General features: G+C 53.9%; 2 protein-coding genes across 5 annotated transcripts in view; one reads left to right on the top strand and one right to left on the bottom strand.

Annotated features, from left to right (window-relative positions):
- NSF (N-ethylmaleimide sensitive factor, vesicle fusing ATPase) overlaps window positions 1–2112 on the top strand; it is a 157631-nt gene extending 155519 nt beyond the window's left edge. For 3 of the 4 annotated variants that reach the window (XM_027625136.2, XM_027625137.2, XM_027625138.2), the window contains exon 21: window positions 416–869. In XM_027625136.2, the coding sequence (XP_027480937.2) occupies window positions 416–461 (46 nt within the window). In that variant the 3' untranslated portion in view covers window positions 462–869. Of the gene's footprint in view, window positions 1–415 lie in introns of all 4 variants that reach the window. The other variant, XM_027625135.2, reaches the window with a different exon arrangement.
- Window positions 2113–5426: 3314 nt separating this feature from the next.
- Window positions 5427–16360, bottom strand: part of WNT3 (Wnt family member 3) — a 48237-nt gene continuing 37303 nt past the window's right edge. The window contains exons 2-5 of the mRNA XM_027624555.1: window positions 15963–16204; window positions 12153–12418; window positions 10991–11478; window positions 5427–7453 (exon numbers count right to left, since the gene is read on the bottom strand). Of these exons, the coding sequence (XP_027480356.1) occupies window positions 10999–11478; window positions 12153–12418; window positions 15963–16204 (988 nt within the window). The 3' untranslated portion in view covers window positions 5427–7453; window positions 10991–10998. The remainder of the gene's footprint in view (window positions 7454–10990; window positions 11479–12152; window positions 12419–15962; window positions 16205–16360) is intronic.

Here is a 16360-nt window from a genome sequence, read left to right as displayed (position 1 = left end):
CCACACTCTGTTAAATCCCAGTACCTGTTCTAAGCGTTGCTGTACAGTGCATATACACTTGAATTCTCAGCTTTTCTTGGACAACTTTGTTTCCATTTATTAGCATTCTTCACTGTGTTGTAGGTCTGAGAGACCAAGCAAGGAAATTGGTTGTACTGTTGGTTTGCTCTCCTTGTCCTGCTTCGCAAAACTTCCTTGTCACAATGCAGGAAAAAACTCGATGGTACATATTTATTGGAAGCTGCTTTTAAATGCATGGGGCTATGACCATTTTCTTTTTTGAAATGCTTATCTAATAGCAAATGCATAGTAAAAAATGTAGAAAAACCATTAAGAAGCTTTTAGTGATTTTGTGGTAAATGGTTTTTTGCAGACCCTCATCTGCTTCTTTTTGTTTTGGGTGTTTCTTTTTCAGTAGCCCCCTGGACTTTGAAAATGGACTCTTTGCACACACACAGTGACCAAGGGAAGTGACCAAGGTGAAGACGGCCTGGGATCTTCACTCAACTTAACTCAAGATCCTAGACAAAGTGAAATGTTCCCTACCTTCAACGTGTGCTCACTGCATGATTAGTGCAATAAAACTCCCTTCCTTGTGCTTACTCAGATACTCTGTTTTGTGGAAGGTACAGATTTGCTCTAGAATGCTATGCTTACCTCTCTGTGCAAGCTAGGATGATTTCTTCTTCCTCAGTCTTGAAGTGTGGGAGATACACTGCCCTTGTGAACACTACACATTTTAAGCTCCCTACCACCATCACCACCCAAAAACTCTCAATAAATGTAATGATGTTGCAAGACAACACTTGGCCTGTTAGAAGGAAGACTTTTTAGATGTAAACCAGGAGCAGTGACTTAGCGGTATGAGTTCAGAGGGATTATATCTTACAGCCCCTCTCCGCTAACACTAAAGGTACTTGGGTATTTGGTTAAAGGTTCTCCCAGAAAACTGGTGGTTATCTTTGCCTGAAGAAACAGGACTTTGAATTTCTAAGATGCTGTTCTCAGTCATTTTCAGAGATGTTTCCAAGCTGCAGTCGGAGATCTTTCTTAATAGAAAGTGCAACTATTACTGTGTTGGCCGTGGCATCCCCTCAGTGTTACTCATTTGCTCCGTGGCAGGAGATGTGCTGGCCACCACCACGTGGTAGCTGTTGTTAACGACTTGGGAAAGACCTGTATGGAAAAAGCCTACACCCCTAAACAGAAAGGAGTCATTAAATGAAGTCATTTATAAATCTCTCTGCACTAATTAGTGTCCAACTCTAAATGGGACAGTTCTTTATATTAAAGGCTTCTTCTTAGTTTCACCATTTGTCGTTTTCCTCATCTTAATGACTTAGAATTTATTCTTCCTTTATTTTAAACCCTCTGTGCTATCTAGCATTGAAATAAAACACTATTCTCCAGAAGAAACTGTTTTCTAGCCCTCATCCTGAGTCTTTTAACATCCATTCCAGTATGTTTTAACACACCTCCTTTCCCCTCCACATGCTCTTTCCAAAGGGAAGGAGAACCGGTGGTTAGTCTTATACGTGAGTCAGAAGGAATGAATCAGGTCATCATATCTGTGATGAGACTTACGGAGCAAGTCAACTGTCTCCACCCCCACCACCTTCCCCCCCCACCTCCCCGTGGCTTCAAATGCAGGGATGAGCAGTCAGCAGCCACCTGAAGGTGCTTCACGCCGCCCATGAGGCTTGTGGCTACAGTGGCACTTGGGTGTAGCTGTCATTTGTCCCTGTGGTAGAAGGCAAATTATCTCCAGATCCTGCCATCTGTATCTGTATATTTTTGGTTGACTTCTGTGTCATATCTACTTCATTTTGGGTTTTCATCCCTAGCTTATTTTGTGGCTTTTTAAAGTGGATTTTGTATTGTGTAATTCTGTGATCCCTGATGGCCAGTACCCCAGGTCCCCTATCTGTTGCGCAGCTTGCCTCTTTTCTCCTCCCAGGAAAGCAACACACACTGTATTAAGTTATGGCTCTCGTTAAATGAGGTTCATGTCTTTTGTGTTTTGTCCAAAACTATATTGAAAAATATATATTGTTTCTTGCAAATGAAGGAATGCAATAAAGAGTATCTATACTCAAAAACATTCTGTGGACCATGTTTTGTACAAAACGACACACATAACTGATAGGAATGTGTGAAGAGGAGGGGGCTCAGAAAAGCCCCTCCTTGTTTTGTTATAACTAGCCTAAGGCGATGGAGGATTTTTATTTAAAAGTCTCTGGTTTTCATTATTTAGGAAGTACAGTCACTTGAAAAGAGAAATTTCAAGAGTTAATGCACAACAAGAACCTTCATGCTTATTTACTTATTTCCACCTTATTAAAAAACTGAAGCAGACCAAAGCCATAAATGGGTTAGTAATAATCCAGAAAGGAAAATTGTTTCTCAATTAGCATTACTCCTTTGAAATGTACAAACCAAGGGATTCAGACACTCTCAGTGAGATTTCTTCACATGTTTCATTTTGGAATCCTTTTTTGCATTTTTCTGAGCTGTTGGATCTCTTAGCCTAAAAGCCTGATGCTTAGAGTGGGGTGAGGTTAGGAGGAAAGGCAGCTCAGAGAATCAGCAAGGCTCAGTGCAAAGAGGTCAGCTCCCTGGGAGTTGTCCACACCTAGGAGGACCCCGAGGCCACCCGGGTCCCTGCACAACCTTGGGAAGGTAGGGTCTTGAAGCTATCCCAGTGCTCTTCGAAGCTGCCCTGGGCAGAGAGTGAGCGAGCATATGACGACATCACAAGCCTAGTGACAAAGCAAAGGAGGCCAGCCAGCCAGTTGCTGCTTTAGATTTCTTCATAAATGGATGCACCGTGAACAGGCTAGTTTTTGTCAGCAGATAGAATTAAAACCTCAGAAAAGGAGGTTATCTCATCCTACATGTATTTGTACGTCTTCACTGAAATACCTTCAAAACTATATAACAGAGGGGACGCCTGGGTGGCTCTGTCGGTTGAACATCTGCCTTCAGCTCAGGTCACGATCTCAGGGTCCTGGGATTGAGCCCTGCATCGGGCTCCCTGCTCAAGTGGGGAGTCTGCTTCTCCCCCTCCCTCTGCCCCTCCCCCTGCTCAGTCTCTCTCTCTCTCTCCCTCAAATAAAATCCTTAAATATATATATATATACAGAAAAACTATAATGGTGGCTAAAATCTGAAACATGGTTTGCTTTAAGGCTGTCTTTTCATGTCCTAAAACTTACAGTGAACTGCCTCTGCTTTAAGTTTCAGCAGCAAGTCATAGAGTAGATTCGAGTGTGTAATAATCAAATCCTGGTAAACAGACTTGTTGAAGCACTGAGTCAGCGATAACCAACCAACCCGGCCCAAGCACAGAAGGCCAAAGCAAGATTTCCTGTTCCTTGCCTGGCCACTTGATTCATAAGCCTCTTCAAAGAAGACACCAGGGAAGGTGTGGATGAAAGTTCAAAAAAGCATGTAAATTTCAGAAGTTATTGCAAAATGATCTAAAGTTTCTCCTCTGCTGGCAAGCAGTGCTGAGACTGGGCCCTGGAGCAGAGCCCACAGAGGGCGTGTGCTGTGCGGACATTCAGGCATGACGATGCTCTACCGAGTATCTGTGATGGGCAAGAATCTCAAGCCGTGTAGACACAGCATTTGCAAGGAGGACTTGAGTTTGAATTTTCCCCCGCATACAGTCTCTCCACACAACTGACTTCGTCACACTCTCTTGGGAGTATCAGATTATCGGTAAGGTAATTCTTTGCCTCCTCAAGAGTTCTCTGTCAAGCTAGGAAAAATGACAGCATCACCACCATCATTTTGCCACATTAACTTCCCTTGTGTGTGTGTCGATCAGCCACAGCTTACATGTCCGTCCATATACCCAGGGCCGGCATGGATGGACCACCGGATCACTGGATCCCATCACTGGATCCACCTAGGATCACCTCCCCGTCATCCCTCCCCCTGCTTTTCTCTGCCTTTCCTTTGCCTTTTATTTGTCCCCCCACCCCCAGCCTTTCTCCCCTGCTTTTTTCATAAATTACCGCCTTGAAAGAGATCTTCCCACTATATTGTCTCTTTTCTTTCTTTTGGATCTTTTTTTTTTAAAACTTCCTCTTATTTTTAGATGTTTATTAGTATTTATACTTATGGAGAAATTGAATGTTCAAGCACTGCAATAAACTGTGTTCTCTTTAATCACAGAATATGATTAATCATAGAAAGGATTACAAATGGCCTTGGTAAGTATGAATAGGGACCATTTAAATGTTTGGCAATCTTACAGGTTTAAAAAAAAAAAAAGATTTCTGTCTGCGCTCCACGTCCAGTTCCTTGCGTGGCCCAGCACAACCATTTTTGTGGCTTACGCTTTTCAGGGACTAAGCAACGACACATCACGGGCACAATAAAGTTCAAGAACTTCTAGTGGCCATTCCTAATTTCAGGTTAGAGGTCTGAATGGAGCACAAGGGCAGCCCATCGCCAGTGCACAAGGCAGACTGCTTTGTTTTTATGTTGTTTTCGTCTCTGCAAGGAGATGAATAAGATTTGCTTCTAATAAAAGTAAATCAGGAGAAAGAGAAAAGGAAAGCATTTTAGCTACGCTACACAAACTGAAGGTGACGTTTTATGGGTATGTCTGAAGACCAAAGGATTGTCTGTTGTCATAAAACCGAATTATTGCCCCTCATCGTCGAGAGCATTGCTTGTGAGCTTCAGGTGAGTCCTTTTGAAGCAGCAGTCCAAGGAGAACATGCCCTTCCCAGAGCGTGCCCACTGCTGGGTCCTCTCTGCCCAGCCTCCAACTTCAGATGACACCTGTTCCAGGCCACCCAGAGGCCAGGCCAAACCATTTCTTCTTCCCGACCAACCTACCCCCCCCCGCCCCCCATAGCTGCGCTAGCTGGAGGGGAAGCCATTTCCAGTCAGGTTTCATTTTCAATAGAGCAAATCCTATTTTCCCAATAAATGGAGTTGCAAACATGGGTGAGGAAAGGATTAACCAACCCCGTGGGCTGCTGGCCTTGAGCCACATCTTTTGAGTGTCTGTGATACTCATTTGTGCAGTGAAGTACTAGAGTCTATGAAAGGAATTACAGCACAAACCGCTTACTTCCAAACCTAGGAATTATTGGTCAGATGTTGACTTAGAACAAGGTAAGCCTGTAAGAAAGTCCTACAGTAGATGAGACCCGATGTCCCTGATGTCTGAGATGATCCTGCTTAGAGAACAGAGGGAATGGCTTTACTTTGGGCCACTCGATTAAGGGTGCAAGTTCAGGCCACCACCTTCAGAAATTGGATATTCTTGACCTCCTGAGCATTAATCTGGAAACTCCACACATGGTACAATGTATCCATTTTAAGTTTGTTTACCTTCTCTTTAATGACTTAACAGAAAAAAACTGCATGATGAAATATATTTTCTCCAAATATATATATATTTATATAATATATAATCTTAGTTAACTCAAAGGTATATACATTGTATAATAAATAATATTTATAAAAAGAGACTTTTTGAATATAAAATCAAAAAGATCAACAACTTCTACAACTTTTTACAAAACTTTGGATACAGCAGATCGGTAGGAAATTTCTGTTGGATACTATTACCTGACTACGGCGAGAATAATTACAATGCGCTCAGTGTACTATTATTAAATAATTACTTGTCGGCTACTTGAATACGCCCCAGAAACATGACTTTATCACTTTTAATATAGAATACATAGATATGAAAAGACTGTTCTGAAAATTTGTATCCATTCTGCTGAAATAATTCTCACATAAAGCAAGCATTATCCGGTTGACATGATTGAAACTTTTCAGTCTAAGGTGAGATGGGGAGGGGCATTTCGGACTCTCTGGAGAGGGGGGTGGGATGTGTATCTTTAGCCGGGCTCGTTGCCAGCAGAATCAAGAGTGCGGGCATGGCTTCTGGATGGTCTTGGCAAGCCTGCCTGAGCAAGCAGGAAGATCACTTGCCCCGGTAGCTGAGGTCAGTGTGAGGCAGACCAAAGAGCGAAGGGAGTAAAGGAAGAAACAACCTTGTTCTCGTCTCTACCCCAGCCGCCTCACTTCTTGCTGATTCTCCCTAGGACAGAGCTGTGGCCTTGGCTCGTGCCGTCCGATCCGCTGGCCTCCGTTCAGGACCCTCGAGAGGACCCGCATGGAGCAAGGGGAGCTCAGCTGGGTGAGGCTGCTTGTCCCCCTTCGAACACCTCCTCCTGATCCTTGGGAACCGCGTGGACTGGCGTGCTCTCTGCGCACAGGTGAGGCCGGCAGGTGTGTGTTAAAGAATGCTGCATTTCTCTTTCACCCGAACAGGCCAAAGCAGGGCAAGGAGGCTGGAAGGTGTGTCTTTATCGGAGCGGAAACGAAGGAACCATTTTTATCCTCCCTAGCTACAAGTCACCAAGTTGGAACTTCAGGAATCGACCACTGCTCTCTCTCTGACCCTTTGTCTGATTTCTACTGAGGTAACCTGAACTCCAAACTGCTCTACCTGAAGTTGTTTTCGTGGGGAATCGGCAGGTGAGCAGGGCCAGGAGGGACTGAAGGGCCCCTTCTAAAGATACCACTTCTCTCTTTAGGAAACCACTGGAGCTGCAGAAGGCTCACCACCCCTAAACATAACCTATTTACATCGTTTCGTCCTCTTAAAAAACAAAAACAAAAACAAGCCCAAACACCCCGCACTGCGTTCCTGGTAGACACCACAGAAGGACCACAGAGACTGGGAGCTCTGACTGCAGTTCCTAAGAGCCTCTGGCGCAGAACAGGCTGACGGAGGAAACGGGGCTGAGAAGAACACACAGCCGCTCTTCAAACAGCTTCCCAGGCCGCCTGGCGCTCCCGGTTCTTCAAAACCCCCAATCTTAGTCCCACAATCGCCTTGGCACTCCCTCCCACTGGATCCTAGCTACACCTATGGCTTTTGTCCGAACGTGGAAGTCTATCAGATTTGAGCAGGAGGAGACCAAGAAAAAGAGACTGCAGGGGTCTGCCTTACTTCCTAACTCCCACCTCACAGGCATCTTGGCATGTCACCAGAAGAAGCGTCTGGAAACAATCCTGCCCATGCTGAGTTCTTCACCACCAGGCAGAGAGCTCACGGCAGCCCAGCCTGTCCTGTCGGAGTAGAATTTTTTTTTTCCATTTTTATTTTCTTTAACATGTGCAAAGATAAGCCTGGGGTCTGTTCCTATCAGACCCTAGAGAACTAAAAAGAAAGCCCCTTCTTTAAAAACCACACACCATCCAGAGCAGGGTGAGAAACTTAAGAGAGAGGGCGAGGGAGGCCTCCCCGGCAGCGGGCGGCTCGGGTCCAGGTCATTTACCGCACGGGCGTCTGGCAACAGTCCGGGTTCCTTGCTGCCTGGTGCTGAGCGCTGAGCCCGGCTCCAGGTCCTGCTTCCCATGGGACTTCGGTGAATCTGCCCAGCCACACACTTCACCTGTTCCCAGTGCCCTTTGGAAAACAAAGAGGAAGAATCGGACACGTAATTCCCTTCTCAGAGGAATCGCCCGTTGGGGTGCCGTGATCAGAGGCTGTGGACGGGAGAGCTCGACGTTTCTCGTGTCCTTGGGGGCAATGGGGAACCCAAGTCGCTTTCCCGTACCCCCCTCCTCTGCTTTGGGGTCTGCCGCTGAGGAAGGGTGCGTGATTTAAACAGGAACAGGAGGGCTTTAGCAACCACACACTGGGATCCACACCCTACCTGCCCCACCTTCTAGCTGGGAGCTTGGGCAGCAGGAAGGCCAGTGGTGGGCAGCTGCCCCCAGGCAGGAGTCCCCCTAGTAGACTGAAGGACCCTCCGGTCCAGGGTCCCGTTCCCCACGAGACTAGACGCGGGCACTGTGCTTTTCTGTCGCACCAGCGGTTTGGTAATGAGCTGTCCACACAGGAGCACAGCTATTTAATGAACCATGAATAATTCCTTCTCAGGGGAGAACCAATATGTACCTCTTACTCATTTGTGTATTGACATCTCACCGAGGATTTGAGGCCCACAGTGCTTTCAAGGGCATTCCCGATCAACTTTCCATTCCCCAGGGGGCGGACAGGGCCAGTGGAAGACTATTTTACAGGGGCAGAAACCGAGCCTCAGCAAGATTAAAGGGACATGTCCAAGGTTTTGTGGCAAGTTAGTGACAGATCCAGCACTTGCGGCCAGCCAGGCCCCCTGACTCTTGTCCAGAGAGAGCCCTTTCCAGCTTACTATGCTCGCAACATCTGAGTAACAAGAAATGCACCTGGTATTTGCAGGGTAGGCAATTGGTCGTCAGCCTGAGACACGGGACAGAAGCTACAGGCAATGGAAAAGATGTTTTCCCCACCAGGGAAGGACCAGGAATCTCTGGTCTTCCTGTGGCATAAAGCCACTGAGACTGGGGCTCCCCACCCAGTGTGTGGAGGGCATATGTCCCTGCCATCCTGTCTCGAAGGTTCCTATCTTGCCTGCAGTGTCAGTGTCGATGAAAGGTGGTGGTGGGGGGGGGGGTGCTAACCAGTCAGGTCTCAGCCAATCTTGGGCCTGTGGCTCGAGACCACGCAGCACGCCTGAGGAATGTCCCTCTGGTAGGTCAGCTCTGCTCAGCCTGGGAATCTCTACTACTTCCTTGGACCACGAGCCAGGCCCAGCACTGGGGCTCTTGGTGTATACAGCCTCTGGTCCACACAACAACCCCCCCCCCCAATTCACAAATGAGGGAACCGGGGCACAGAGAGGCTCCACAGCTTGCCCCAAATTGAGCAAGTTGAGAATTTGTCCAAAGGGTACCACATTGAGAGAGAGTCCTACACTTGTCCCAGAGTAAGGGCTCCAGAGCGACCAGAGGGGAGGGTCTCGAGGGCACTGGTCTACCTAGACATGGCATTTTGAATCCATACCTGTGTAGCACCTTCTGTAAGATTGGAGAAAACACCATTCTACTTCAGAAATGGGAGAAAAGAGCGCTGAAGATGTATTAATGCCTCTTAGGATCAGTACAATTACAGGGGTGGCAGGCAGGGGATTTTTCTGGACACTGAGGGTCGAACCAGCACCTCCTTCCCTGCTTGGCTGATGGCTTATCTTGGTGGCCCACCTGGTGAGGGGAGGTGCTGGAACACTGCTGGGGTCCGACTCGGTGACACCCCAGAGTCCCCCAGAGCCACTGTTGTTGGAGCCTCTGCAGGACCCGTCTGGAAGCTTTCTGGAGGCAGAAAGTGTCCTGGGCTCAGTGTCCCTCCCTACCCTAGCAATGGATCTGCTGTTAGTGTTCTGAAGTTCTGATTTCCCCTCGGCTCCCCCTCAGAATGGCCAGAGCTATGTCCTGCTTGGGGCACCATGTTGCCTTGGCCACAGTGGGCATGCTACAATGAGCCTGTGAGCTCTTTCGTGTTCACAGACTTTTCTACCACTGTGAGAAGCAGGAAACGAAACTTGCCCACGCGATGACACCATCTCACTACGGGATGACACCCTCATGTCACGGCTCTCTGATGGCAGTTATCACTCCCTATTAGTATCAGATTCAGACAAGCATTCGCCGCTGGTAGCTCACTGGGGCCTCATAAAACTCCTGTTAGGCTCCCACCATCACCGTACGGATGAGGAAACTGGACCTGGGGCTTCCAGGCTGACCTGGCACCACCTCTCTCCACCGGCCACACTGCGCCCGTTCAGACACCAAGAAAGCGGTGCTGCCTGCTGCCTTTCCGGACCCCGTCCCTGGCAGCTCATAGCTTGGGCTACACCGAGGGGCCTCCCAGATGGACTCACGCAGAGCCCTCCCCATGATGTGGGTTCCTCCACACCTCAGAGAGGCCCCAGGCCCCTCCCCCAGGCCCACACAGTGTAGATGGGTGCCACCAGCTCGGAGGTGCCCTCTGTGGAGCTGCGTCACCCAGTGGGGCGCTCTCCCCTGCACTGTCCCGGGGCGATGATTCAGGCAGGTAAGTTCTTCGCAATGAACCAAGCACTGTCCCCAGAGCACCTCTGGGGAAGATGATAGATAAGGAGGCAGATCTATAAAAACTCTCTTGTCTGGGGCCCCCCGGCTGGCAGGTGATGGCAGCTGGACCAGGGCTCGCGCCTCTATATACTAGGCTCCTTCTCAGGGCAGAGAAAAGGGAGAGCGGCCATAGTGGCCTCAGACCTTCCAGCCCCAAGACTCTAGGACCACCTTACATCAGTCCTGACCTATGCAGGGGACCGATGGCTCCAAGGGCCAGGCACTGTGTCTCCCACGCAGGCCACCTCTGGGAAGCTTGGGAACATAATCCACCAGCCTTTGATCCCTTGATTACTCACCACCATCACTCTGAACTTGAATCCCTCCTCCTCCCCATCCCCTTCCATAAACGCGGTGAGAGTGGCCCCGCTCCACCCAAGCTTCAGATCTGTCAGGATATGGGCTTATACACCGCTTCCCCCACCCACCTCCTCAAGGTCAGTAGGATTTATGCTTGTGCAAAAACCTGCCCTCAAAGTTCAAGGTGGATGCAAAATGACTCTGCCCCAGGGGTAAAAGAGGATCTTTGGCCTACTATTTCAACTATTTTACCCCCCTTGTTTTATGGTAAGAAAACTGAGGCCCATGGAAGTGAAAGAACAGGAAATTGGGGACTTCACGGAACAGGGCAAAGTTGGGACCAGAAGTCAGGTGTCCTGGCTTCCAGCCCCACAGTGTCCTTCCTCTGGCTCCCCAGATCCTCAGCAATGATAGCCAGTGGCCATGCAAACATCTGACCTGGCTCATAATTTACTAACTTGTATACAAATATTAATCAGTTGCTGGCAGTCTTGCGTGCACACACTTGGCTGGTATCTGTGCTTTGTGTAGTCCACCCAAAGCTGCCCAGGGACCATTCCCACTGCAGCTGGGGAAATCCTGGCTTCCTATTTTGGGCCGTGTGTCTTGGACAGCTCAGAAAGAGAAGTGGGTTGGTCAAGAACAGGAGCCGGGCAAAGCCAGGTCCCTGTCCCAAGGCCCTGCAGCCGCCCCCGGCCCGCCACCCTACCTGGCTCCCTACTTGCAGGTGTGCACATCGTAGATGCGGATGCACTCCTGGCAGCTCACGTAGCAGCACCAGTGGAAGATGCAGTGGCATTTCTCCTTCCGCTTCTCCGTCCTCGTGTTGTGGCCGCGGCCACAGCACAGCAGGTCGCAGCCATCGATGCCGTGGGAAGTGACATTGCAAGTCCGGTCCCTGGTGCCAAAGGAGCCCGTCTCGGGGTTGGGCTCGCAGAAGTTGGGGGAGTTCTCGTAGTAGACTAGGTCCCTCTCGGTGGGCGGCTTGAACAGCGCATACTTGGCGCGGAGGGTCTCCACCCAGCCGCGGGATTCGCGGTGCTTCTCCACCACCATCTCCGAGGCACTGTCGTACTTGTCCTTGAGAAAGTCGCCGATAGCGCGGAAGTCGGGTTGGGCCCACCAGCAGGTCTTGACCTCACAGCTGCCCGACAGCCCATGGCACTTGCATTTGAGGTGCATGTGGTCCAGGATGGTCTGGGGAAGAGGAGAAGCAGCTGGCCCCCAGCACGAACCCACCTAGGCCCTCCCGCTCTGCCCCCCCCCCCCGCCCGCCCCATCCCTGGAGCCTTCCTCTACTCCTACTGGGGGTCAGGAAGAGAAGGGATTGGGGGCTGAGGTGTGGACCTAAAGACTGATGACCATTGTTTCCCTCCCCTTCACAGCCCAAGCATTGGCAGAAATCAGCCATTTCTCAAAGCTGTAGGAGATAGGGAGGGTGATCCCCGTTTAACAGATGGGGAAGCTGAGACCAGGAGCTTAAGTGACTCGCCGTAGGTCAAACAACCAGAGGAAGCCGTGGAGGCTGAATTCAAAGTCAGGCCCACCAGTCTTCGCGGCCCTGTCCAGGGCAGCCCAAGTGCACTGGATGGGCTGGCGGGTACCTGCTCCATGGGGCCCCTCACTCCCGAGCTGACGCATCCCCAGGCGGGCGCAGATGGGGAACAGCCCCAGGAGAATGGGTGAACAGAAGGGGTGATTGTGGGGTGTGGGTGGGGGCCAAGCTCCGCCAAGGGGAAAGAGGAGAGCAGGGAGCCCGGGATGCACAAGGGCCACCAGAAGGGCAGGGTGGGGCGGGGGCGAGGCCAGCCGGGAGGGACGGTCCCCGAAGGGGTACCGGGCGGGGTCGGGCGAGGGCGGCCGCAGCTCACCGTCCGGCCCGCCTCGTTGTTGTGCTTGTTCATGGCCGAGCGCGCGTCCGGCCTGTTCTCGCGCGCGTCCGCGAACTCCCGGGACACGAGCACCCCGAAGTCGGCGTCCTCGCTGCAGCCGCCCCACTTCCAGCCTTCGCCAGGTGGCCCCTTGTGGTGCGAGTCGCAGCCGCAGATGGTGGAGGTGCCCTCGGCACAGGAGCGCGTGACGGCGAAGGCCACGCCAGCAGAGGCGATGGCGTGCACGAAGGCCGACTCGCGGGTGGCTGCGGGGAGGGCATGGCTCAGGCCGGGTCCTGGGGCGCAGCCGCCCTGCCTCGACCTCCCCAGCCGGGAAGAAGGGCTCGCCAGCCCTGAGAAAGAGGGAGGAACCAAGGTGCCCTTCCGACCCCCTTTGGCCCAGCCTCTGAGGTATCCCCACTTTACAGATGAGCAAACTGAGGCCCGGGGCAGCTAACTGATTAACCCAGGGCCTCAACACCTGGTACAGGACAGAGCCGAGCAGTTAGAAGCAGGGGCAGAAACTGTAGCTCTGGCAGGTTGCTGAAGAGATGTGGTCGTCCTGCTCTGTCCTGGCCCCGGGCCCCCTACCCTCCATCTGCCCGAGCTCCAGATACTGCAGCACAGGCGTGAGCCCTCCCACCGCTGAGAGAGCCTGAGGCCTGAGGGAGGGAAGCCTGGGAACCTACTGCCTAAACTACCCAAGTCCACCCCATCCCCCACCTAGATGCACTTGGGCAGACCCCTTCCTTTTCTGAGTCTCAGTTACCCTCTTTGTAAAACGGGTATGACTTCCCTCTGCCACCAGAGTTCCTGACCAGGAGGGCAGTGGCCCGAGTCCCAAACCCCCTCCCTGCCACCACGGGGAGGATCGGAACACAGGGCAGAATCCCCTGAAGGAAAAGGAGAACTTCTCAGGGGTGTCCCCCAACCTCATGATCCTGATAACCACGTTTGAGCGCTCAGTATGCACCAGATTCTGCCCTTCCTATTCTTGATCTCATTTAATCCTCTTAGCTAGGAGGCAGAAAGTCTTAATTTAGGCCCATTTTACAGATGCAGACACTGAGGATTAGAAGGCCAAGGCCTGGGTGACCTGCAGTGCAACCACCTCTCTCCGGGACAGGCGAGGAACCTAGAGCGAGGAACCTAGAGCGGCAGGTGACCTGCCCAAGGCCACGCAGGCCGGCCTAGAAGCCGGGGCTCCCATCCCGAGCACTGAGAGAGATCGCGGCCCGGCACCCAAGCGGGAAGCCTGAGAGCCTCGTGGGCCGCCTGCGGAGGAGCTGCCCGTCCCGCTTCCACGGACAGCGCCGCCGGCGCACCGAGCCCGCGGGCGGCCAAGGCCCCGCCCCCCCCCCTCCCGGCCCCCTCTCCTCGTCTGCGTTCCGGCTCCCGCCCTCCCCTGGGCGCCCGGGGGCGGTGGCGCCGAGGGCCAGCGCCTCGCTTCCGGCCGGGCCAGCGGCCTCTCGCGGCGGCGGCGGCGCCCGGGCCCCGGGCCGCGCTCGGTTCCCAGCCCCGGGGACGCGGGGGCGGCGGGGGCGGCGGGGGCGGGGCGGGGATTAGCCTGGGAGCGGCGCTGACAGCCCCGCTGTGCCGGTCCCCGTCCGGCGGGGCCCGCTGGGCCGCTCAATCCGCCTTTGTTCGCGCGGTGTCACACCGCATTACCCGCATAATGCGGCCGCCGGGCCCGGGCCGCCGGGCCGGTCGCCACCGCGTAGCAACGGGCGGCTCCCGCGGCCGGGCCGCGCCCCCGGCCCCGGCGCCGGCCCGCGAAATCCCCATTGAAGCGGCGCCCCCCGCCCCCGCGCCGCGCCGAATGGCCAGAGGGCGTGTGAATGGCGCGGCGGCCGCAGCGGGCGCGGGGCCGGGCCGCGCGGTGGGGGGGCGGCGCTCGGGCCCCTTTCAAGCCGCCTAAGCCCCTCCGGGCCGCCCGCGCCGCCCCGCCCGCGGAACGCGATCCCGGGCTCGCCTGCGCCCCACCGTCGCGGCCCGTTGCCTTCCGGCCGCTGACCGCCGCGGCCCCCTCCCCCCCCCACCCCGCCCCACGGGTGCCGCGCGAGTCCCCCGCCTGCCGCCGCCCGGCCTCCGGGCCGGCCAACCGTGGGGAGCGGGGCCCGGCCTCCGCGGACGGTGCGCGCCCCTGGCAGGGCGCCCCCGCCGCAGCCGCAGCCGCCTCCCTGGCTCTCAAAGCATGTGTGTTGGGGGGGGGCGTGTGCAGAGATTAACGCGCGGCTGCCCGCGCGGCGTGGGTGGGGACTCGCCGAAGCCCGCGTGCCGGCGTGGAGCCTTCTTCTCGGACCTTCCTCGGCTTCATCAAATTCCTAGAGTTTCTGACATATTACCCAGCTCCCCACCCCTGCCCAACACAGAACCGCCCTCTTGCAATTTAGAGATGAAGGCAGGTACCAGAAAACGTTTAACACAGACGTGCATGGGTAATAGGCTCAAAGGCCCGATTTTCATTGCCAAATGTCCCAAGCGGGGAAGAGCAATCAGAAGGCGAGTCTTGCTTTTGGGGAGCGCGTCTAGACGCCAGGCTGTTTGATTAAGCGCTACCTGGCCCGAGGTGGGGCACCGGAAGGCGGTGAGACTGACACACCGGGCAAGATCAGGTTTGAAATGCAAACCGCCGCCACTTGGCCCCAATTAGAGGCCAAACCTTTTATGTAAACAAGGAATAATTAGCTTTGGTAATAGAAGCGTAAACAGAATCATCATCCATTGATTCGCTAATTGCTCTTCTGTCCCTTGACAATGGCCTGTAGGTCAGACAGTCCCAGCATACCTGAGGCCCAGGTAAAGGGGGACCGCACACTAATATGTAGGGGGCCAGTGCCCCCCATCGCCCACACCCCCCCTTCATCAGATCCACCTGGCTCTCAGATCCCTTTTCCTTCTGGCTATAAATACAGTTCTTGTAAAAGAAGGGAGGGCCAGGCTCACCAGTTTGGGTGGCAAAACCCCAGGGGGTGGTCGGGAGGATTCAAGTTGCTGCGGAAAGGGACTGGTGGCTCCCAGGAGACCAGCTGGGGTCATTAAATTCCAGGACACGGCTATTCCTCAGAGGTGTCCATCTTCAGCCCAGAACTCTCCAGCCCCGAAGTCCCCTTCTTGGGAGCAGTGGCCCCCCTCATCCCTCTCCCCTGGTCATGCTTGAGGTCAAGTTGTGTGAATGCCATTCATTTCAGGCACTAGCCGGTTAGACTGGCAGGTTGCAGGAGGGCGGGAAAGTTACCCGGAGGCCGGCTCACCCTCTAGCCCCTCCACAGTCTGGGCAGATCCAGCGTGCAGGGGTATGGGGGTCAGCAGAATCTTCTCAATGCAATGCCACCAGCACCTGACAGTTTCCTCAGCTCCAGAATTTTCTATGTGGGAGGGACCTATAGGTGGTGATGCTCTCCACCCCGCCCCCCCCCAAAAGCAAGATTTGCATAGCACTTAACACAGTGTTGGGAAAATGTCACAAATGTCCACAACAAAGCCTGCCCCCCTCCACTGCGCAAGCTGGGAGGGGGGGTGGGGAGGAAGGCCATGGCCTCCTGTCCTGCCCTAGGATCTCAGGATACAGAGCATCTCCAGGCTGCTCAGCCCCCAGCAGCAAGCACCTGGGAAGGTGTGGCGGCCATGGTGACAGTCTGGGTTGGTCCAGAGAGGGAGCTGACCCACTTTTGTGGAGGCTGCAGGTCCTGACCAGCTTTACGGCCCTCTCCTGGGGACCCCAGGCTGGGAGCTGAGGCTCCCCGAGGGGGAGGAGTCACTGTGTCCTCAGGCCCTCCCCCCACCCACTACCTGGCCCAGAGACAGTACCTTTGTCCAGGACGGGCCCGAAGATGGCCAGGCTGTCGTCTATGGTGGTGCAGTTCCAGCGGCGGCCCCGGAACTGGTGCTGGCACTCCTGGATGCCCAGTTTCACGCCCTCGGCCACGCTGGGCATGATTTCGATGTAATTCCGGCAGAAGCGCAGTTGCTTGGGGACCAGGCCTGGGATGGAGCCGCAGAGCAGGGGCTGTGAGCCCAGGGATGTGTACTGCTGGCCCAGGGCCAGGGACCTGCGGGCAGACAGAGGGTGGTGGCACATGGCCCATCAGGGGCCTTTTTTCTTCCTCGTGAGCCCTCTGGGGTAGGTGGAGCCATGCAGGGCCCGTGGGTCAGCCTGAGCCCAGAGCCTCGAGCAGCCCGGCACCTGAGTGCGTTCCCTGCCCTCA

This window comes from Zalophus californianus, chromosome 16, assembly GCF_009762305.2.
Source record: "Zalophus californianus isolate mZalCal1 chromosome 16, mZalCal1.pri.v2, whole genome shotgun sequence".
Taxonomy (NCBI): domain Eukaryota; kingdom Metazoa; phylum Chordata; class Mammalia; order Carnivora; family Otariidae; genus Zalophus; species Zalophus californianus.
The sequence above is the reverse complement of the archived record's forward strand: the minus strand, read 5'-3'. Positions and strand labels throughout refer to the sequence as shown.